Source organism: Aegilops tauschii, chromosome 1, assembly GCF_002575655.3.
Source record: "Aegilops tauschii subsp. strangulata cultivar AL8/78 chromosome 1, Aet v6.0, whole genome shotgun sequence".
Taxonomy (NCBI): domain Eukaryota; kingdom Viridiplantae; phylum Streptophyta; class Magnoliopsida; order Poales; family Poaceae; genus Aegilops; species Aegilops tauschii.
In genome coordinates this window covers 500,187,664-500,212,154 of record NC_053035.3, presented here as the reverse complement: position 1 = coordinate 500,212,154, position 24,491 = coordinate 500,187,664, and the positions used below count along the sequence as shown (strand labels likewise).

The following is a 24,491-nucleotide window of genomic DNA, read 5'->3' as shown; positions in this document are numbered from 1 at the left end:
CATAGCGTCAACTTCAAAGACAAACTCGACTAACCGGTCAAAATTTTGTTCCTACAAATTACAGCCTATCTGCCTATGAGTGTAACTTCCACGCGAAACAGGCACCGTCCATCCGATCAGAATCCCACGACTGCCACCTTCCTTCGCTCGACCTGTTTCCAGAATCGCCGGATATTCAAGCCATCTTGCATGATCTATCGATCCATCCGCGAAAGCCATTGTGTTCCTTCACTCACACTTGGGAATAGTGCTCAGATCGGGTGCGAAGCGCGGCTGCATCCTGCCGGCACTCTTCGCACGCGCCACCGGCCGCCTCTTCGCCGCCAGCGCCGACACAGTCTTGTAAGGGACGGCCTCCTGTGGTGGAGCGAATACGAGCGGGGCCACCGAGCCGGCGCGCCTCCGTCGTCGTCCGGCGCAGGAGGCGGTGTTGGCCTTATTAACGAGCGCCGCGGACGCCCTGACAGCGAGAGCAGCGAGGTCCTCACGCCGGAGGCCCTTCCGTCGAGCCTCAGCGGGGAGCACGAAGTAGATCTGCCCCGGGCGGAGCTCCTCGGCCTGGGAGACGGCGGCCACGCGGGCATCGAACCCCATCTCGTCGGCGTCGCACAGGAACCAACCGGCGTCCCCAGCCACCAGGTCGTCGAGCGCCTGGCCCGCTGTGGCCGGGCGCGGGTACTCCCGCAGCTCACCCATTGGAAGCAGTACCATAGCCGTCGAGGCAGGCTGCTCCTTTGCCAGCACCGCCGCCGCGCTGCCGCTAGACATGCAGAGCCCCATTTGTCTTGGAGCTGCGTTTGTGGTGATCTTTGTGATGTCGTTGTGTGAGCTTTGGGTTGAGACGGGGATGGAGGAGGGCCAGTTATATATAGGAGGAGGACTCAAACGTACGTACTCACGTTTGGGAGTGGAAGCTGCGTGTACGTGGTGGAGTATTTTATTTCTCGTCTGTCTGGATTTCCCTTTTGGTATGGTGCAAAAACATCTAACTGTGACTTTGCGGTTAAGTTTCGGGTTAGGTCCAAAGCAGATGGGTTTAACTGGGCTCTGGTGGCGGTCTATGGTGCCGCGCAGCCCGAGCTTAAACCAGAGTTTTTTGGCGGATCTTGTTCGAATTTGCGGCCCTGAGCAGCTCCCAATTTTAGTTGGGGGTGACTTTAATATCATTACGAGGAGAGAGGAAAAGAATAATGATAATTTTGACGAAAGATGGTCGTTTATGTTTAATATCATTATTGAAAGCTTGGATCTGAGAGAGATAGAGCTTTCCGGTAAAAAATTTACTTGGGCTAATGCTTTGCCAAACCCGACGTTTGAGAAGCTGGATCGAGTCCTAGCGAGCGTCGAATGGGAACAGAAATACCCTTTGGTAACGGTCCAGGCTCTCTCGCGCGGAATCTCTGATCACACGCCTTTATTCGTGGACTCTGGTGAGCCCAACCACGTGGGAAACAAAAACTCCTTTTCATTAGAGCTGGCATGGTTTGAACATGAAGGCTTCTTGGATCTGATAGCCAGGGAATGGGCTAAGGATGCAGGAGGTAGGACTTTCGTTGAGCGCTGGCAGAATAAGATTAGGCATTTGAGAAGTTTCTTACGTGGGTGGGCTAAGCACCTTAGTGGGATTTATAAGGTCGAAAAGGAAAGGCTCCTTACACTTATTCAGTCCCTAGATTTAAAAGCCGAATCCACAATTTTGCAAGCCACGGAGCTTCATGCTAAGCTAGAAGCAGAGATGAGGTTGAAAGAGCTTCTCCGCGAAGAGGAATTAAAGTGGGCGTTGCGGGCTAAGGTCCGCAAAGTTGTCCAGGCGGACGCGAACACTCAATTCTTTCACTTGATCGCTAATGGCAAGCACAGAAAAAAGAGAATCTTTCAGCTTGAACAAGATGAAGGAACTATTTTAGGCCGGGATAACCTAAAATTATACATTACCGAGTACTATAAGTAGTTGTTTGGTCCTCGGAGGATAATTGTGTGTCCCTGGATGAGTCCGGGATTGAGGATGTGCCTCAACTCACTGCTAATGACAATGATATTTTGGTTGCCCCTTTCTCGGAGAAAGAGGTGTTTGAAGCTATTGCGCAGATGAAAAACAATAAGGCTCCAGGGCCGGATGGATTTTCGGCGGAGTTCTATAAAAAGTGTTGGCATATTATCAAGGGGGATTGCTACCAATGTTCCATGATCTATTCCCTGGACAGCTTCAGTTATTTCACTTAAATTTTGAAACAATAACATTGCTTCCTAAGAAAACGGAGGCTGTGAGAATTGAGCAGTTCAGGCCGATCTGCCTTCTCAATGTTAGTTTCAAATTTCACCAAGGTTGGGACTAATAGGCTCACACAGATTGCGCATTTTGTGGTGCAGCAGTCCCAAACTGCTTTCATGCCGGACAGAAACATCCTAGAAGGGGTGGTGGTCCTTCATGAAACGCTCCACGAAATCCACTCGAAAAAATTAGATGGAGTTGTTTTTAAGGTGGATTTCGAGAAAGCGTACGGTAAAGTCAAATGGCCATTCCTTCAACAGGCCTTGCGTATGAAAGGTTTTGATGAAGCCTGGCGACGCCAGGTAGAATCGTTCACGCAAAAAGGGAGAATTAAAGTGAATGACAACATAGGTCATTATTTCCAAACACATAAGGGCCTGAGACAAGGGGATCCGATGTCTCCTATCTTGTTCAACATTGTAGTTGATATGTTGGCAATTATGATAGGAAGGGCTAAGGAGGCTGGTCAGGTGGGTGGCTTGGTACCTCATCTAGTTGATGGAGGTGTGTCTATCCTACAGTACGCCGATGATACGATCATCTTTATGGAGCATGACTTGGCCAAAGCAAGAAACATGAAGCTGGTGTTATGCTTATTTGAAGAATTGTCCGGGTTAAAGATTAACTTTCACAAAAGCGAATTGTTCTGCTTTGGTAGAGCCAATGACGAACAAGAGGCATATAGACAATTGTTGTTGGGAATCGTAGCATAATTTAAAATTTTCCTACGCTCACCAAGATGCATCTATGGAGTCTACTAGCAACGAGGGGAAAGGAGTGCATCTACATACCCTTGTAGATCGCGAGCGGAAGCGTTCCAATGAACGTGGATGACGGAGTCGTACTCGCCGTGATCCAAATCACCGATGACCGAGTGCCGAACGGACGGCACCTCCGCGTTCAACACACGTACGGTGCAGCGACGTCTCCTCCTTCTTGATCCAGCAAGGGGGGAGGAGAGGTTGATGGAGATCCAACAGCACGACGGCGTGGTGGTGGATGTAGCAGGTCTCCGGCAGGGCTTCGCAAGCTTCTGCGAGAGAGAGAGAGGTGTTGCAGGGGAGGAGGGAGGCGCCCAAGGCTTAGATATTGCTGCCCTCCCTTCCCCCCACTATATATAGGGCCAAGGGAGAGGGGGCGCAGCCTTGCCCCTTCCTCCAAGGAAGGGTGCGGCCAGGGGGGAGTCCTTCCCCCCCAAGGCACCTCGGAGGTGCCTTCCCCCTTTAGGACTCTCCCTTTTTTCTTATCTCTTGCGCATGGGCCTCTTGGGGCTGGTGCCCTTGGCCCATATAGGCCAAGGCGCACCCCTTACAGCCCATGTGGCCCCCCGGGGCTGGTGGACCCCCGGACCCCTTTCGGCACTCCCGGTACAATACCGATAAAGCGCGAAACTTTTCCGGCGACCAAAATAAGACTTCCCAGTTTCCGCATACATATATCTCTACAACCCTAGCGTCACCGGACCTTAAGTGTGTAGACCCTACGGGTTCGGGAGACATGCAGACATGACCGAGACGCCTCTCCGGTCAATAACCAACAGCGGGATCTGGATACCCATGTTGGCTCCCACATGTTCCACGATGATATCATCGGATGAACCACGGTGTCGAGGATTCAATCAATCCGTATGCAATTCCCTTTGTCAAACGGTATGTTACTTGCCCGAGATTCGATCGTCGGTATCCCAATACCTTGTTCAATCTCGTTACCGGCAAGTCTCTTTACTCGTACCGCAATGCATGATCCCGTGACTAACGCCTTAGTCACATTGAGCTCATTATGATGATGCATTACCGAGTGGGCCCAGAGATACCTCTCCGTTTACACGGAGTGACAAATCCCAGTCTCGATCCGTGCCAACCCAACAGACACTTTCGGAGATACCCGTAATGCACCTTTATAGTCACCCAGTTACGTTGTGACGTTTGGCACACCCAAAGCACTCCTACGGTATCCGGGAGTTGCACGATCTCATGGTCTAAGGAAAAGATACTTGACATTGGAAAAGCTCTAGCAAACGAAACTACACGATCTTTTATGCTATGCTTAAGTTGGGTCTTGTCCATCACATCATTCTCCTAATGATGTGATCCCGTTATCAATGACATCCAATGTCCATAGTCAGGAAACCATGACTATCTGTTGATCAACGAGCTAGTCAACTAGAGGCTTACTAGGGACAGGTTGTGGTCTATGTATTCACACATGTATTACGATTTCCGGACAATACAATTATAGCATGAATAATAGACAATTACCATGAACAAAGAAATATAATAATAACCATTTATTATTGCCTCTAGGGCATATTTCCAACAATTGTTTGGGTGCGAATTGGGGACTTTACCTTTCACGTACTTAGGTATCCCAATTCACCATCGCAAGCTGACAAACAGAGAATGGAAGTGCATCGAGGACCGATTTGAAAAGAAACTGAGTTGCTGGAAGGGCAAGCTCATGTCATACGGAGGACGATTAATTCTGATAAACTCGGTTCTCATGCGTATGCCTATGTTTCTTTTGTCGTTCTTCGAAGTCCCAGTTGGAGTTAGGAAAAGACTGGACTTCTATCGATCACGTTTCTTCTGACAGAGCGATGAACTAAAAAAAATACCGACTAGCCAAATGGGATATCATCTGTCGACCGAAAGACCAAGGGGGTCTTGGTATTGAGAATCTTGAGGTCAAGAACAGATGTCTTCTTAGCAAGTGGCTGTGGAAGTTATCGGTAGAGACTGATGCCACTTGGGCGCAGATCCTTCGTAGCAAGTATCTTCATTCCAAAACTTTGTCCCAGGTGACAGCAAGGCCGACTGACTCACCCTTTTGGAAAGGGCTTATGAAAGTCAAAGGAACCTTGTTTAATAGGACAAAGTTTATTATTGGCAACGGCGCTAGCACGCGATTCTGGGAGGATACTTGGCTCGGAGAGACCCCCCTTGCCATTCAATACCCGTCTCTGTATCGTATTGTTCAATGACGTGAGGCATTCGTTGCAACGGTACTTCAATCCACTCCCCTTAATATGCAGTTCAGAACACTAGTAGAAAAGGGGGCTTTTGTCCCGGTTGGTAAGGGCCTTTAGTCCCGGTTTTTGAACCGGGACTAAAGGGTCGTTACTAATGCCTCCCCCCTTTAGTCCCGGTTCTTACACGAACCGGGACTAAAGGCCGCGGCCACGTGGAGCTCCACCTTTAGTCCCGGTGAAGTTTTATGAAAAAAAAAATTTGAATTTTTTTTTTGCGAATTATTTTTTGATTTTCAAATTTCTGAATTATTTTAACCTCTAATCTCTAATCACCACCCCTCATCACTGCTCAATTTATCCTCTAATCTCTAATCACCCCTCATCATTCCAAATCATCTAACTTCCCGGACGGTCACCCATCCTCCCACTACTCCAGCCTGAGCACGCTTAAATTCCGGGTTCTATTTTCCCTCGTTTCCAAGTCTGCACTTGTTGTTTTCCTGACAATAGTAAGATGTCAATCCTATTAACCCTCAGGAATTTAGCTTGAGCATGAAGTGACACATTTCACTGTTTGAGTTTGAAACTATTGTTTTAAAAAACAATAATTATTTAGTAACATCAATATTTCTGGAATAATTAGTTTGACCATTGTTTGACCACTGTTTGACCACAGTTTGACCACAGTTTGACCAGATTTGACCAAGATTCAAAAAAACTGAAATAATTATTTAGTAACACTAATATTCTAGAATAACTAGTTTGACCATTGTTTGACCACAGTTTGAAATTTTTTGTATTTTTTTGCCTCTCCAGATCTTAAAAGCCCCGTAACTTTTTTTCTGTTAGGTTTTTGAGGATTTTTAAAATGTTTAACGGGGTTCCCTCGGTTAAAATCGGATGTAACTTTCCGAGTAGATGATTTTTCATATAAAAAACTTTTTAATCCGAGTTCGTATGCAAAAGTTATGCCCATTTTACAAATTCCAGAGAGATTTTGCAAATAAAGTCGAAATTCATATTTGTAAATTTTCCCAACAACTAGACCACATATCACATGGGAAACTTATTTTATTTTATTTTTTTGACATTTCCATTATTTTCTTTTGTTTTTTCTAAAACTGAAAAGGCGGTCCGGGAGGGGGGGGGGGGGGGTAGAGTTTGAAAATGGGACCTTTAGCACCGGTTTGTGCCATGAACCAGTACTAATGCCTCAAAGCCCATTAGTACCGGTTGGTGCCACCAACCGGGACTAAAGGTCTAAAGGTCTAACCTTTAGTCCCGGTTGGTGCCACCAACCGGTACTAATGGGCATCGCACCCTTTAGTCCCGGTTTGTGACACCAACCGGGACTAAAGGGCCCAGGTGAACCGGGACTAATGTCTTAGCCGCACGAACCGGGACCAATGCTCACATTAGTCCCGGTTCGTGACTGAACCGGGACTAATGTGAATATTGCCCTGTGACGAAAGTCCTGTTTTGTACTAGTGAACCAAAGCAAAATCAAGAAATCGGACAACTGAAAAATGACCCAGAATGCAACAAACAAGATGGCGCTGCCTCTTGCCTGATCCTTGTTGCGTACATTCTTCGACTCTGGTGGCGGTGGAGAGAGGTTGTCTCGGCCTCCTCAGTACTTTAGAGAGTTCAAATTGGATATGAGCAAAGGACTGTCTCCCCTAAACTCTAGCTCGATCGTGAAAGAGAGAGAATTCAGAGAGGAAGAACACACAGAGACACTGAAGTTTTTGTGCTGCGCTCAACACCTGCAGCTTTTCTGTTTTCCTCTTCTTATTCATCAAGAGTACACCAACGTGCCCGAGCAACGTGCTCCACTACTGACCACGTCCATCCCCATGATCCGAGCTTCGTGCTGGGCCTACTACGACTGAGCCAAGGCGCACAAAACGCAACCAATTGGCAAGAAAAAACGCTAACAGAAAAACGACTAGCTACTGTCGAAACTGAATGTGTCTAGCGACACTTATCTGAAGAAAAAACCAACTAAATTCAGAGAAAGCCGAGGGAGACAGGGTTTAAGCCAACAAGGACTCGGGAAGCGGGCATGAAACAAATAGGCTATGTATTATTGGGGCTAGCAAGCATGGATGGGGCTGCCGGCATGGTGGCCAGTGGCGGTGAAACCACCCCCATGTGCCTGGCAGCGGCGGCGGCTGGGAACGACCATGACCGGCGAATAGGACGAAGGGAACGAGACTTGTTGCTCAGTTACAAGATAGTCTAGGGTGCATTATGCATATTATGCTGTGGAATGGGAGGCTGCTCCGTCATGCCCCTCCAGTACAGATCCAACGCTCGAGATAGTACAAGATCAACGTATCATATGATGTGTCGTATCACCAGATAAGCACTCGCAGATGGAGTAAGGAGGCTATGTCTATCACATCATGGCCTAGGTCCGACCAGCCCCATCATGGTCCACGTGTGGCCGGACATGTGCAGAGGAAAAACCAGCGCGGAAAACACTTCTAGTATGTGCTAAAGTCCATAATATTCAACATCGCCAAGTTATATTCGAAATGTTAACAACCGATGCACAACCATCCATGGACATATCCTCTGCTCTGTTCATTTGCGGTACCAAATGCATGACATTAGTCATTGGGAATATTTCGTTAGAAGTACGATATTTGTTAGGTGACCTTTATAGGAAAGGCAAGTCAAATAACTCTTCGTAAACCGTTTAAAAATGAAATAACTATATAATGTGTGCTAAAATGAAAGGCAAGTCAAATGCATGTTTTGCCCTTCTTTCCTTGGGCCTATCAACGCAGGTGTGGATGCCACACTGCTTTGAATATCAACGCATGTGTGGAGGCCGCATGGGAATATATTAACTCTACTCTGAATCATGTAAAAAGAACATTATGTTTACAGCATGACTTTGCAAAACACGATATTGGCTGGTGTTTATATTTATGATAATAATGAAGATATTAGCCAGTACCCAAGTAACTTTGTTCTAAATCCCTATTGAGAAGTACGCTCCGACCAACATACTATTTACTTCGGTGCACTTTCTGAGTCTGAGGTCTAATTGCTTGGCGCAACTTTAGAGGATATGTAAACTAAAAAACTCAGTCTGTTCTGGATCATTTAGAAAACTCGTTAGTATCCTCGCAATCTCTCGGCCAATCAGCTTACGATCAACCTTATCTGCAAGATACCATGAAACTGCGAATAAACAAAACATAGCACTACTGCTACTAACTACTGTCAATCACCGTGTGATTTAGTACAACCCACTTGACTACTTGTCATCTTAAGCACTCAAGAAGTATGTAAGAAAAGCAATCCACATCAGCGTCAGCCACGATGTCGTGGCAGATCATTTTGTAGCAAAGGAAACAAAGCTCATGCTTTTGCTCTTTTCCCTTCGTATACAGTGGGACATGCACCACATAAACCAACCCTCTTTTGTTGCAGTAGTAGATAACATCGCGCTTTTGCTCCATTGTTTATGACATGGTAAGGTCATACACCACGTCCGTGGATCACCTCCGGACATAAAAATGGACATTCGCAATGTCCATTTACGGGTCAGTGTTGGAGATGCCCTAACTGCTTGACGCAACTTTACAGGATGGACAAACTAAACAACACACTCTGTTCTGGATTGTTTATAAAAATTGTTAGTATCCTCCCAATCTCGTGGCCAATCATCTTAAGATCAACCTTATCTAGAAGATACCACGAAACTGCAAATAAACAAAATAGGGCACTACTACTACTAACTAGCATCAATCACCGTGTGATTTAGTACCGCCCACTTGAGTACTTGTCATCTTAAGCACTAAAGAAATATGCAAGAAAAGCAATCCACATCAGCATCAGCCATGATGTCGTGGCAGATCATTTCGTAGCCAAGGAAAGAAAGCTCACGCTTTTGCTCTTATCCCTTCGGATACAGTGGGGACATGCACCACATAAACCCACCCTCTTCTATTGTAGTAGTAGATAACATCACACCTTTTCTCCATTATTTATGACATGGTAAAATAACACACCACGTCCGTGGATCATCTCCGGACATAAAAACGGACATTTGCGATGTCCATTTACTGGTCAGTGTTGGAGATGCCCCAACTGCTTGACGCAACTTTACATGATGGATAAACTAAACAACTCACTAGGTTATGGATCGCTTAGAAAACTCTTTAGTATCCTCCCAATCTCTCGGCCAATCATCTTACAATCAACCTTCTCTACAAGATACCACGAAACTGCAAATAAGCAAAATAGAGCACTACCGCTACTAACTACTATCAATAACCGTGCGATTTATATAGTACTGCCCACTTGACTACTCGTCATCTTAAGCACTAAAGAAATATGTATGAAAAGCAACCCACATCAGCGTCACCTACGATTGCTATGGCAGATCATTTCGTAGCCAAGGAAACAAAGCTCACACTTTTGCTCTTTTCCCTTCGGATACAGTGGGGACGCGCACCATGTAAACCCACCCTCTTCTGTTGCGGTAGTAGATAACATCACGCTTTTGCTCCATTGTTTATGACATGGTAAGGTCAGACATCACGTACGCCGTACCACTAGCACTCACAACTATGATACATGAGCTTTCACTAGGATGGAGGGTTTCATGGACTTCGGTGCAGCGATCTGACGTACCGTACAAACAAGTATAACACTATTGAAAATAATGCTGAGCATCAATATTGGTAAAGAAAAATATGATGTCATTTTGTTCTCAATCGCACCACAAACCTATCATCGCATTTATTAAAATGAAAACCTTGCATATAGATGTACATATAATTTACATAACTCCAAGTTAAGATCTAACCAAGAATGTGCCATTATGAGAAGGTTCCCACAAAACTCATCCCGGCCTCCATGAGATGAATGCAATTCAACCGGTTAAGTAGCTCGTTCCAAGGTAGCACTTTCATCTCAATTAGGCATTGCTAATAAATATGCAATTATGGTTTCAGCCTTTTTTATTGGGCAGTAGGGACCCGTACAACGTAATACACATGCACACAGACTAGACGTGAACTTTTACTACCAGATAGGCTTATCCATCCCTTCGTCATCTGTCATCTTGGTGAGCGCACTCCTCACGCCCGCTCACCTCAACCAAAAGAATTCTCTCTGTTGTGGATCGTGTACAAACATCTTAGCATCCTATGAATCTCACGGCTAAAGCAGCTCCTGGGAGTGATGCGGTTAATCACATCAATCTACGATACCACAATATGCACTTGCATCCAGAACCTCGGGTACAAGATATACCAAGAAAGAGCACATAAACAAAAGACAGAGAACCGCCAGCACTACTACTAATAATAAACTATTGACCACTGGCTTCTTTAGCGCATGCACCGTCATCTTAAGCACTCAAGTACGATAATAAACTCCCCACGGGGATTACAAGATATCAAGAAATGTGTAAAGAGCAATCCAGATCAGCTCCAGTCATGATGCTATGAAGGATGTCATGGCAGATCCTTTCATAGCCATGGAAACAAAGTGCACACTTTGCCCTTTTGTTTTGGATACGGCGGGGACACACACCACGGGCATCCACACTACACCGTTGTAGCAGATAAGACTGCACTTTTGCTCTATTGTTTAGGACACAGTAGGGACGTACACCAGGTACGCGCACATCCATGCCGCTAGCACTCATAGAAGTGAGCTTTCACTACGACATGGGATTTATTACGCGACTTCAGAGTTATGATTCCACCGTCCCGTGCGCACAACTATGATATAATTAAAAATAATGTTACGTGTCAATACCGAAAAGAAAAATATGATGTCATCAGCTTTGGACCATTCACACAACAACATGTATTTATTCGCACAAAAGCTTATCACCGTGGACAACAATCTGTCAACAGAGCAGCATACTACCTAACAAAGAATTGATGTTGTCAGGTTGAACCAATAAACATCGGATGCTATCACCCCCGAAGTGAAACATCGAGTCAACACCTTCACCAAGTTAACGACATACAAAGCGGTGATGTTGCTTGAACCAAATCTTACATGTCATCAACCACCCTCTTTACAAGCATGCCCAACCAGAGCATCTCACTTGTAGAAACACGAGCATTGTAGACGTTTTTTGTAGATGGGCCGGAGGCGGTTCCAGTTAACTGTCTCCAATGCACGGACGCCCAGAGGCCAATGTGTATTTCTAACGACCTCCAAGATCTTCATGAGCAGCCATTCCATTTTGTAATCAGTCATGATACCAAAATTCACATAGAACTACTATTCAACATTTCTCGTACACTTCCATGGGGGTTGTCATTTCATTTCTTAACCAGTCACGCGAATGAAATTTAAAGAAAACATTGAGATAAACACAAGCATACAGTTGCCAACTCTAGAAGCAGAACTAAACACACAGAAATATATAAACCATGGCGAAACATAATTATATAACCAGCAACTAATCATACAAAAGGATATAAGCATACAATCGCCAACCCTAGAAGTAGCAACTAAACATACAAAAATATATAATCCATGGCAAAACATATTTATGTAAGCAACAACTAATCATACAAAAAGATATAAGCATACATTCGCAAACCCTATAAGCAGCAACTAAACGCACATAATTATATAATCTATGGTGAAACATTTGTGAGCTCACCATGCCGGAGATTCGGAGACCTCTATGGAGGTCAGCAGCGGCGACAATCCAATCCTCGCAGAGTCACCGCGTCGTCGGGCAGCTGCCAACGCGCGGATCTACCACTACACCATCAGGCAGGCGCCAAAGGGCAGATCTGCCACCATGACACCGTGGATGGGTGGAGCTTCCATCGCGCCGCCTCAGATGGGCAGATCATCCACCGCGCCGATGTGGATTGGTGGTTGTGCCACCGCACTGCCTGAGATGGTTTGATCGGCCACCTCGTCGTGAATGAGCGGATCGGCCACATGGTTGCCGTGGATGGTCAGATCTTCCACCCACTGCCCCGCCTCGGATGGGCGGATGACCACCGTGCCGCCGCGGAAGGGCGGAGTGCCACGAGGGATGGGTGCAAGGGTTTGCCCATGGAATGGGGAGGGCAAGGGAAAATGTTAGGGAAATAGAGAGTAGCAAACCTATCCCCCCCCCCCCCCCCCCCCCCGCGACGAACAGAACAGACGCAAGTGGCCACCAAATAGAAAATGGCTACGTTGACAAGAATTTTAGGCGGTTACAAATTAGCAACCGACTCTAATGTTTCTTCCTGGCAGTTTTGTTGTTCTAGCTGCCCCTGGAGCTATCTATAGTAATGTAAACCGCTTGCGCTTGATATATTGCAGGCGGCTTTGATCAACTTAGTTACTACCGCCTCCGGTGGCCACTAAAAATGCTTGTTTTTCTGCTCGCGTCTTTTAGCCGACTCGTGACGCAAAAAAGTCATATGTTGCTTGTGTAGAAGGACAATTTGCCGGACCAAGCCGTTGTAGCCGCCGATGCACACATGGTAGCACGAGAAGCATCCGACCCTCCCCGCCATATCATGTGCCCCACCAGGGCACCACAACTCGAAAGGGCCTCCCTACCACCACCGGCACTTTCCTCGGTGGCGCACCATGGCAACGATGAGTGGAGTAGATGCAATCTAGGCCCCCTGTTGGCACGTGAAGAAGAACCCACTTATTCATTTTTCATAATTTGGATTTAATAAACTCTTTTTACAAAGGAAATTAACAAAGAACTATTTCCATTTGCAAGTAATATATTGGTCCAATAATTGTGGTTATATAGATATGGGTGTGTCTAGGGCACATCTAGATGTGCTCTAGTTATTGCACATCTAAGTGAGTGAATCAAGCATAATGATGAAAAAGAAAAAAGAAAAGGAAAATATCCACACCAATCTCGATGTAAAATCAATGATATAAGACTTAGATGTGCAATATTTATGGCACATCTAGATGTGCTTTAGCAAAACTGTATAGATATTTTCTATACTAGGGTCTTTACCCTCGTTATAAGAGGGTTAACAGAACTAAGAGTTTTTTTGATAAGGTTGTTATTGATGGAATTACCAAAGGAGTGGATCTTGCTTTTTTTTTTGCGGGGAGAAAGGAGACTGTATTAAATTAAGGGGGCATAATATCGTTCATACAAAGGGTAGCAATCTCCTCTAAGCTAGAGCCTAACCACACAGCCGTGCGTGGCATTGTACGCCCATACGCAGCTAGGGCATCACTCACTCTATTTTGACTTCGGCTGATAAGCTTAACCACCACTTCCCTATCATTTTCCAACAACGCCTTGATTTCCTGGATACATGCCATATTGCTGGATCGATCTATGCCTGGAGTTGTTATCATGGATACAGCCTCCTTACAATCCAGCTCCATCAAGATGGGTCGATCAGTTCGCTCCAGGGCCAACGCAAGGCCTTCTCGATAGCCAACTCAGCCTGGAGGGCATTATCACATATGAAAGAGCCCCTGCAAGCAGTAAAAATTATGGCCCCCCACATCATCTCTCAACACCATCCCCGCTCCAGCTGATCCGTCCGCTGCCTGATAAGCTCCATCCGTGTTAAGCTTTGTCCAGCCCTCTGGCGGTGGTGACCAGGTGAGTTCATCCTTCCTAGTGGCTGACCGAGGTGCATGTTTCTTCACATGTGGAGCTCCAGCAACGTGCATAGGCATCTTGCCCTTGGCAATATCACTAGTTGGGTGGAACTGAATGCACAGCAGCGAGTTGACGTACCCCTGAAGAAAACGACAGGAAGCTTCGGTTGGCGGAGGGACTTTCTCATGAGTTATCTCGTTACGTACGTGCCAAACACGCCAGAGAGTCATCAACAACACCATTCGGGGTGTGTCTGGCAATGGTTCCAACACACCCAACAGCCATTCCGGGCCGGTGTTCGGAACACTCATCACATCAGGCAATGCCCAATCTGTTTGCATAGCACGCCACAACTCAACTGCACAGGGGCACATGCAGAATGCGTGGAAGCAGTCCTCGCGTTCTGTACCACACAAGGGGCATATGTCAGAGACTTCCAAACCACGAGAGAACTTATTTTCCCAAGTCGCAAGGGAATTTTTGGCAAGGCGCCAAGCAAAAACGCGTATCTTAGGGGAGCAGGGCACCCCCATATGATCTTCCAGATGGCGCGCTGATCATCCGGTGCCTTGCTAGAAGCGCTTGCCAATGGGTGTTCACGCTCGTCCATGGCGAAGCGGTATGCTGACCGAACCGAGAACACCCCGGTTTTCTCTGGAGCCCACGCGAGGACATCATCAATAGCCCGTGGGGAGAGTCGTATCCTCGTGATGGTGTAGATGTCAACCGGGAGGAAGTACCATTGGAGGAGGTCCATGCGCCAATCCCACGCGCGTCAATAAGCTCTGAAACCCTGCGCAGCCTGCAGGTTTCCTGCGGAGTGATAAGCCTCCCCGAGTGCTGACGCGGGAGCCACTGATCGCGCCATATACGAATTTTCTCGCCGTTTCCCACGCGCCACCAGGGGGCCTAGTAAGGTATGATACCCTATTTTACTAGTTGAAATGAAGAACACACATATGCCGCTAATTCAAGTTGACAATCATGTCATATTTTTAACCCTCATTCATGGAAAAGATATTAGCAACTTGTTTTTTTAACATAGATGTAAACGTGCATACATACGCACATACACTCACCCCTATGAACACACACACACACCCTACCCTTATGAGAACCTCTGAGAGACTGAGCCGGCACATCATCTTGAGATTGACGAAGTCACCACAAACACCTTTGTAGTTGACGAGAACGTCACCTCCAACTGAATGCACATCGCCGGAAGTTCTGAAATTAATCCAGGAAAATGCGAGCACCGGTGTCAAGTCTAGGACTTGAACCCTGGTGGGTTGTGTACCACTGTCCTTCTAACCATTCATCCGCAGGTTGATTCGCGAAAATTGTAGCAATTAAATAGCCATTAACACATTACTAATTTCCTCATTTTACCTTGACATTCATAATTTCTGTGTGATCATACATGGATATACATGCAAATGATGGAAGGCAAGGTATCTTGAATCATGCGCTCAAAACCGTCCCTACCCACTTTCCTACCATGGTACACCTAATTTTTTTGTGTCATATATGGTCATATATCTGTAAATGATAGTGTCATACATCTTAAATTATACGTTGAAAAATGAAAACCCTCCAATTTTTCACTTATATCCCACGTGTCTCGTATAACAAGAGAGGTGGCGATATACCGTCACCATCAACTCCCTTTTTTCTCCAACTTCAAAAAATATTTCACTCAATTTTTTTTTCGCGCACCTAAATATTACTTATGGTTGTGTCGTCCGTTATTTCTTTCCTCCTATCTCTCCACCTCACATCATCTGTTTTCGGTTTTGTTGATTTTTTCAACTGGTGTTGCCAATAGTCCGGAATGGAACATTTGCAACAGTTCTTGTAGGCCATTTTTACTTGAGGACAACCTCAACTGGCCCATGTCTTATTGACTTAAATAAGAAATAAAATCATGCTTTCTTTGATAAGTCAATAAGTACTGATTCAATTTACATTTTATACATAATCACATTAACAATAAAATGACCGTAAATTGTGTTTATGCAATTATTTAGTAATATTAAAGAAGGGGAGATCCCATATATAAGCGCATCAGAACATCCACGTGAATGAGAAATGATATTCACTCATGTGTGTATCCATCGTCTGTCGGTTCTTTAAGATTTGTGCCGTGTTTTGGGTTTTTCGCAAGGTTTCTGTTGTTTTCTAGTGTTACATGATTTTTCATTGGGCTTTTTTTTGTAGTGTGTCATAACGTTTCTTTGTGCACCAATAAGTATGAGTGCATTTGTTTTAGAGTGGATTTGCTGGTACACATGATGACATGAAACATGACGATGCAGATTGAAACAAAATATAAACCCAATGAAAACATTATCTAGTACTTTGAAACATGATAAATTTGCCAAAATAAAAAAAAGTAGCACAAATCTCAAAGTAATGCCGTGATGCATGCATGAACGGAATAACATGCATAATAGAAAATAACTCTCCCACATGTATGCACTAGTTTTATTGGGTTTTTCTTTCCCACTGAATTTTGAGTAAGAACACATACTCTGAAGTTGGAGCACAAGACTAGTGTAAGTTTAGCAATCTATCTAGCTATTCATTTCAGATTATGATAACTACTGTGGTTACATGAGGTATGTATATATGGTTACGAAAGATAAAAGAATGGTGGATAGATGGATTCGCACCATACCAAAACCGAAATACAATACTCCGCCACGTACACGCAGCTTCCACTCCCAAACGGTTTGGGGAAAACGAAGCAAATATCCCGAGTCCACGGCGTATATGCTGCCCTGGCCCTGCCAAACAACACTGAGTCATACTCCTCCCTATATATAAGTGGCCCGACCAAGCCTCCTCCTCCATCGCCATCGCCATCTCCCAACCCAAAACTCACACAACAACATCACAAAGATCACCACAGACGCAGCTCCAACCTAAAATCAGACGCCGAGAGTGACGATGGGGCTCTGCATGTCTAGCGGCAGCGCGGTGGCGGCGGCGGCGCGGGCAAAGGGGCAGCCTGCCTCGACGGCTATGGTACTGCTTCCAACGGGGGAGCTGCGGGAGTACCCGCGCCCGGCCACAGCGGGCCAGGCGCTCGAGGACTCAGTGGCTGGGGACGCCAGCTGGTTCCTGTGCGACGCCGACGAGATGGGGTTCGAGGGCCCCGTGGCCGCGGTGGCTGTGGCAGAGGAGCTACGCCCGGGGCAGATATATTTCGTGCTCCCCGCTGAGGCTCGACGGAACGGCCTCCAGCGCGAGGACCTCGCCGCTCTCGCTGTCAGGGCGTCCGTGGCGCTCGTTAATAAGGCCAACGCCGGCGGCGGACGACGGAGGCGAGCCGGCTCGGTGGCGCCGCTCATTTTCGCCCCACCCCAGGAGGTAGTCGAGACCATCGCTTACAAGAACGTGCCGGCGCTGGCAGCAAAGAGGCGGCCGGTGGCGCGTGCGAAGAGTGCTGGGAGGATGCAGCCGCGCTTCGCACCCGATCTGACCGCCATCCCTGAGTGCGAGTGAACCAACACAATGGCGTCTCCCGTGCAAGGTATAGGCAGATGGGGAGGTGGATTAGACTCTGTAATTTGTAGGAACGAAATTTTGGCTTGTTAGTCGAGTTTGTGTCTGAACACGCTACGACGGAGAAAACAAAATTAATGTGAATATAAATTCCTGATTTTGCCAAAGCATCTCCTCTAGTTTCTACGACGGAGAAAACAAAATTAAACACGCTACGACGGCGTCTCTATCTCTGACATGTTCAAAACCTGCAATTAGATGGAATCACAGAGCGAGCTGATGTTGGTGCGACAGAGCACTCTTTCTTCTCATTGCTGCTCCGTTCGCTCGTTCCCGGCGCACACTGCTTACTTTGCCGGTAGCTCATGTCAGTTACGATCATCTTTCCAGCCACATGAGAATTGTACTGCCCAGTGGATGCAACTTCAAATCTGTTCAGTCTCAGGCAGTCAGGCTATCACCGAAAGCTATTCAGAATTTTTTGAATTATTTTTTATTTATTTTTTCAATTTTACTGTTCAGCCGAGCTCATATGAGCTCGGGCTAAGAAACTCCATGTCCCTAATAACTCTTTGTGAATTGTCTAAAAATGAAATAACTATATAAAGTGTGCTGAAATAAGATATTTGCATCTTCTTTCCTCGTGCCTATCAGCGCAGGTATGGAGGATTACCAAAGTACACCGAAATAACAACAAGATATAGCTGACTATACATGACACTATCAAAAAAAAAATATATCTCACCGACGTGATGCATGGGTAATGCACAATCTGCTTACATACATATAGGCAAAACCATATCCACCACCTCCATTCACTGATGACACCAATCGCAAATAAAATAAAATAAATGAATATCATATATGTTGGCCAATGTGAGTGATAGACTAGAAGAGCACTGCTTGCTTGGTGCATCTTTACTGGAAGGAAAAGTCAAGCAACTCTTACGAATCGTTAAGGAACTAATATTTGTTCTCTTCTTCTGAAGGGCTTAAAAAACAATTATGTCAAACTATAAAAGGGCAGATATACTGCAGGAGAATATATTAACCCTGCTCTGAATCATTCAAAAGATAACATTATGATTAGAGCAAGATATTTGCTAGTGTTTATATTTATGACAATAAGGAAGATATTAGCCAGTACCCAAGTAACTATTTTATAAATCGCTATTGGAAAGTACGCGTATACCAACCGAATATCCATCTCTAATTCAGGGCTCTTCTGCACCCGATTAAAAGAAAATTCAAAAGAAATACTAAAAAAAATCTAAAAAAAATAAATTTGTTTAACATGGAAGATGATTTGGTGTGTGACGTTCTCTAAATTTCAGCTCATTTGGACATATTAGTACCTCTCAGCAAAAGAAAACAAATTGGGCCAGAACAGTACATGAATAGTAAACTATTTCACATACCCCAAATTTATCCTTTTTGCCAAGAGCTACTCAGATGGCCAAATGAGCTGAAATTGAAGCAGACCTAACGCACCTAAGCATCTTCCATGCAAAAAAATTGTTTTTTTTAAAACAATCTAGTATTTGTTTTGAATTTAATATTCACCATGGGTGCAGATGAGCCCGGGAGCCAAACGGCCACACTCGAGACCAACATACTATTTAGTTTGGTGCACTTCAGAGTCTGATGTCTAAGTGCATCTTTAAAGTGGACCCACAAAACTCCTCTATACGTCCGGACTGCAGTGTTCGGACCACTTTTGGCATCCAACAGGGACCCTTAGATGTCCGCTTAGCAGTCGGGATGTACGGATTCTGGTATCCTAACAACAAACTTGGGGAAGCTTTGCTAGAGTCCAAACATCCACTTGACCAACCAAAAGTAACCACGTGGTCGTCCTCTCTTTTCTATCTTCCAACTGGATTAATATGGGAATAGCATTGAATCACCGGCTCCCGCATCATGCATGTGGATCACGCCCGGACATAAAAACAGATATTTATGATGTCCATTTACGGGTCAGTGTTGGAGATGCCCTAACTGCTTGACGTAACTTTACATGGTGGATACACTAAACAACTCACTCTGTTCTGTAATGTTTAGAAAACTCGTTAGTATGCTCCCAATCTCTCGGCCAATCAACTTATAATCAACCGTGGCTACAAGATACCACGAATCTGCAAATAAACAAAACAGGGAACTACTGCTACTAACTACTATCAATCACCGTGTGATTTATTACCACCCACTTGACTACTTGTCATCTTAAGCACTCAGGAAATATGTAAGAAAAGCAATCCACATCAGCATCAGCCACGATGCCGTGGCAGATCATTTCGTAGCCAGGGAAATAAAGCATTTGGTCTTTTCCCTTCGGATACAGTGGGGACGCGCACCATGTAAACCCACTCTCTTCTATTGCAGTAGTAGATAAGATCGCGGTTTTGCTCCATTGTTTATGACATGGTAAGGTCACACACCACGTACCAGCACCACTCGCGCCACTAGCGCTCACAACTGTGATCCATGAGTGTTCACTAGGACAGAGGGTTTCATGGACTTTGGTCCAGTGATCTGACGTCCGGTACATACAACTCAAGACATTATTGTCCGGCCAAAAAAACTAAGACATTATTGAAAATAATGCTAAGCATCAATACTTCTAAAGAAAAATTTGATGTCATTTTTTTTCTCAATCGCACCACAAACCTACGTCGTAGATTATTTATTTTTATGACAAGGAAGCCCTTGCTTAAAAACCAACAAAATATTGTGAGTTTTTAGAGGAACATTTAATTTACACAACTCCTGGTTAAGGCCTAATCTGGAGTGTTCCGTTATGAGAAGGTTCCCACAGAACTTGTCCCGACCTCCATGAGATGAACGTTATTCAACCACTTAAGTAGTTCGTTCCAAGGTACCAATTTCAATTCAATTAGACATTGCTAATAAATATGCAATTATGGTTTCACCCTTTTTTAAATGGCAGTAGGGACGCATTCTATAACATAATACACATACACACACTAGACGTGAACTTTCACTACCATATATGTTATCCCGGGCTTACCCATCCCTTCGTCATCGGTTATCTTGGTGAGCGCACTCTCTTGCCTGCCGCTATCTATCCATTCAACAACTCAGTTGCTGCTGCAGCAGTGTGCAACTGAGGTATAATTGCTTGGCGCAAATTTACGGGGTGGATAACCTAAAGAATTCTCTCTGTTCTGGATCATGTTCAAAACATGTGAACATCCTCCGAAAACTTTTAAAGCAGCCCCTGGGAGTGATGTGGTTAATCACATCAATCTACGATACCTCAATGCGCACTTGGATTCAGATCCACGTACAAGATATACCATGAAAGAGCACATAAACAAAACAAAGAGCACTACTGCTACTACTACAGTACTACTGATTAACTATTGACCACTAGCTTCTTTAGCGCATGCACTGTCATCTTAAGCACTCAAGTACAATAATAAACTCCCTGCAGGGATTACATGAAATCAAGAAATGTGTAAAGAGCAATCAGGTCAGCCACAACCATGATACTATAAAGGATGTCGTGGCAGATCCTTTCATAGCCGCGGAAACAAAGCGCACACTTTGCTCTTTTTGTTTTGGATACGGTGGGGACAGACACTACGGACATCCACACTATACCGTTGTAGCAGATAAGACTACACTTTTGCTCTGTTGTTTAGGACGTGGTAGGGACGTACACCAGGTATGCGCACATCCATGCCACTAGCACTCATAGAAGTAAGATAAGACTGCACTTTTGCCCCGTCGCTTATGTGATGCTCATGATGCTTTGGATTAAATTAATCAAGAAATTGCTAATTTACTCAACAGAAATTCTATTCACTCATGTGTGTATCCATCTTCTGTAGGTACTTTAAGATTTGTGCATGTTTTTGGTTTGTGGCAAAGCTTGTTTTGTTTTCTAGTGTTACATGATTTTTCATTGGGTTTTGTTTTTTTCATAGTGTATCATAACGATTCTCTGTGCACCAATAAGTATGGGTGCATTTGTTTTAGCGTGGACTTGCTGGTACACATGAAACATGACAATGCGGATTGAAACAAGAAATAACCCAATGAAAACATTATCTAGTACTTTGAAACACGCTAAAATTTGCCAAAAAATAAAAAAAATGTAGCACAAACCTCAAAGTAATGCCGTGATGCATGCATGAACGGAATAACATGCATAATAGAAAATCAGTCTTCCACATGTTTGCACTAGTTTTATTGTTTTTTTCCCACTGAATTTTGAGTAAGAACACATAATCTATGTGGGTGAAAAAAAGATAAAAAAAATGGAGCGGTCAAATCCACAATCGGCAAACTACACCATAACGTATATATGTACGTATATGGTTACCAAAGATCAAAGAATGGTGGATAGATGGATTCGCACCATACCAAAACCGAAATACAATACTCCACCACGTACACGCAGCTTCCACTCCCAAACGGTTTGGGGAAAAGGAAGCAAATATCCGATCGAGTCCACGCATACATATACGCTGCCCTGGCCCTGCCAAACGCCACTGTGTCATATTCTCCTCCTAGATATAACTGGCCCGACCAAGGCTACTCCATCGCCATCGCCGTCTCCCAACCCAAATCTCTATCTCACACAACAACATCACAAAGATCACCACACACGCAGCTCCAACCTAAAATCAGACGCCAAGAGTCACAATGAGGCTCTGCATGTCCAGCGGCAGCGTGGTCGCGGCGGCGGCGGTGCGGGCAAAGGGGCAGCTTGCCTCGACGGCTATGGTACTGCTTCCAACGGGGGAGATGCGGGAGTACCCGCGCCCGGCCACAGCGGGCCAGGCGCTCGAGGACTTGGTGGATGGGGACGCCGGCTGGTTCGTATGCGACGCCGACGAGATGGGGTTTGAGGGGCCCGTGGCCCCCGTGGGCGGGGCCGAGGAGCTACGCCCGGGGCAGATGTTGGGAGTAAACCACGCCTCCAGGCAATGACTGGCGTGCGCGCGCGGGTATGCGCTCCAGGTCTGGCTCGTAAGGCAGCGGCCGTTGGCGAGAGTGGAGGGCTGGTGCGTTGGTTCGTTAGCTAGCCCGCATGGCCGGGTCTCCTGTGTACGCGCATGCACCGTAGTTAGCAGGTTAGTTGGTTAGTGCATGCATGCATCATGGATATGGACGCCGTGCATGTAGCTGGCTTAGTGAGTTTGTTAGCTAGACTAGTGCGTGCGTGCGTGGAGTTAGTGGCCGGTGTGGTGGTCGGATGTTGTGTGTGCAGCCGGGTATAAAAGGCCCCCTGATGTATTGATCGAGGTGAGCCGGTGTTGTAGCCATGTAGCCACCGTAAAGAAGAAAAGAATTGGGGCGTTCATGCGCCCGTGGCGGCGTTCGTGCGCCGGCCCAGAATTTCTTGTGTCTTGTGTCTTCTTCTACCTTTAGCCGAGAGTGAGAGAGGACTGCGGTTCCAACAGCAGATATACTTCACGCTCCCCGCTGAGGCTCGACGGAACGGCCTCCGGCGCGAGGACATCGCCGCTCTCGCTGTCAGGGCATCCGCAGCGCTTGTTAATAAGGCCCACAGCGCAGCATCCTGCGCCGGCGCTGGACAACGGAGGCGCGCCGGCTCGGTGGCGCCGCTCGTTTTCGCCCCACCCCAGGAGGTGAACGAGACCGTCGCTTAAAAGACCGTGCCGGCGCTGGCAGCGAAGAGGCGGCCGGTGGCGCGCGCGAAGAGTGCCGGGAGGATGCAGCCACGCTTCGCACCCGATCTGAGCGCCAGTCCCGAGTGATGGATCGATAGACCGTAGCGAGATGGAAAAAATAGTATCCAAATTCCCATGCAAGATGGCTCGAATATCCAACGATTCTGGAAACAGATGGAGCAAGCTACGGTTAGACTCTGTAATTTGTAGGAACAAAATTTTGTCCGGTTAGTCGAGTTTGTGTCTGAACACGCTACGGCGGTGAAAACAAAATTAATGTGAATATAAATTCCTGCCCATTGCTGCTCGAGCTAGCTGATGTTGGTGCGAGTGCGACAGAGCACTCTGTCTTCTCATTGCTGCTCGTTTCTCTGCGATGTCTAGCGGGCACGGCCACTGCCACGCGTCAGTGATAGCCGAAGCTCATGTTTGCTGCTTTGCGGGTTTGCTGGAAGCGGAAGCTCATGTCAGTTACGATCAGCTTTTCAGACACATGAGAATTGCACTGCCCAGTGGATGCAACTTCTAACGGATTGCCTTCTCCCATAGATTTTGCTTCAGTAGATGTAGATTACCTCTTATCTTTTATAGGAGTATCTCTTAAGGAAGATATATACAGGTCATATACACACATACGCATAAATGCTCTATTTGTTGTCAAGAAACAATAACAAGATAAACGTGTCACGGGTGAAGGTGGGGAATGAAACTATCCCATTTACTGCAGTTTGGCATTTTTTTTCCAAGGGGTAAACAAACAAACACAAGAGGGGCAATGGGTGAAGGAATTTATATTTCTGCCTCTTTCTTGTTCCTCTGTTTATTGAAGGGAAAATGGGTGTGGAACATATTAGCCTCAGTAACACACAAGAAAAGGGCAGCAAGGATCGTGGTTCAGCAACTACTCTGTTTCCTTCCTTCAGAAAATATATTGTTCCCGTCCCACCACAAGATACGATGTCCCTGCCTTTTGGCCCATTCTAGTTTCATACTTGTAAGTTAGGAAGAATGAGATTGCATGCATCGATAATTTCATTGATCGTACATATATAGATAAAAGGGGTGCACCAGATGTCTTGTCTTCCAAGCTACATACAAGTTATAGAGAGGGAGAGAGACGTGACAGGTGCAAAATATACAACCCGGACCTATATATGTACACACAGAGAATACATGTTCAACACCCCCCCCCCCCCCCCCGCCGCAGTTGAAGCGTCGCTAGAGACGCAAAGACTGGACCGAAAACCCTCAAAAGTCGAGGTAGGTAGTCCTTTCGTCATGATATCGGCGAACTGCTGATCGGTGGGCACATGCAGTACTCGAATGCAACCAAGCGCAACCTGCTCATGGACAAAGTGAATGTCGAGCTCAATATGCTTGGTCCGTCGATGATGGACCGGGTTGGCCGAGAGGTAAACCACGGAGACGTTGTCACAGTAGACAGTCATCGCCTTAGGAATCTCAACCAGCAACTCCTGAAGCAGCTGACGTAAC

At 45.9% G+C, this 24,491-nt stretch overlaps 2 protein-coding genes and 1 pseudogene across 2 annotated transcripts; 2 read left to right on the top strand and 1 right to left on the bottom strand.

The window, feature by feature from the left end:
- Positions 1-780, bottom strand: LOC109773014 (uncharacterized). Its single transcript, XM_020331721.2, has one exon. The coding sequence runs from the start codon at positions 778-780 to the stop codon at positions 229-231; it is 552 nt and encodes a 183-aa protein (XP_020187310.1). The 3' UTR covers positions 1-228.
- A 15,922-nt stretch (positions 781-16,702) lies between these two features.
- Positions 16,703-17,537, top strand: LOC109773013 (uncharacterized). The gene has a single exon (XM_020331720.3). The coding sequence runs from the start codon at positions 16,777-16,779 to the stop codon at positions 17,332-17,334; it is 558 nt and encodes a 185-aa protein (XP_020187309.1). The 5' UTR covers positions 16,703-16,776; the 3' UTR covers positions 17,335-17,537.
- Positions 17,538-22,005: 4,468 nt separating this feature from the next.
- LOC109773012 (uncharacterized) lies at positions 22,006-23,249 on the top strand (annotated as a pseudogene).
- Positions 23,250-24,491: the final 1,242 nt, after the last annotated feature.

What these genes read in the sequence shown, in the direction of transcription:
- LOC109773014 (XM_020331721.2), bottom strand. Translation starts at nt 780, where the DNA reads ATGGGGCTCTGCATGTCTAGCGGCAGCGCGGCGGCGGTGCTGGCAAAG.
- LOC109773013 (XM_020331720.3), top strand. Translation starts at nt 16,777, where the DNA reads ATGGGGCTCTGCATGTCTAGCGGCAGCGCGGTGGCGGCGGCGGCGCGG.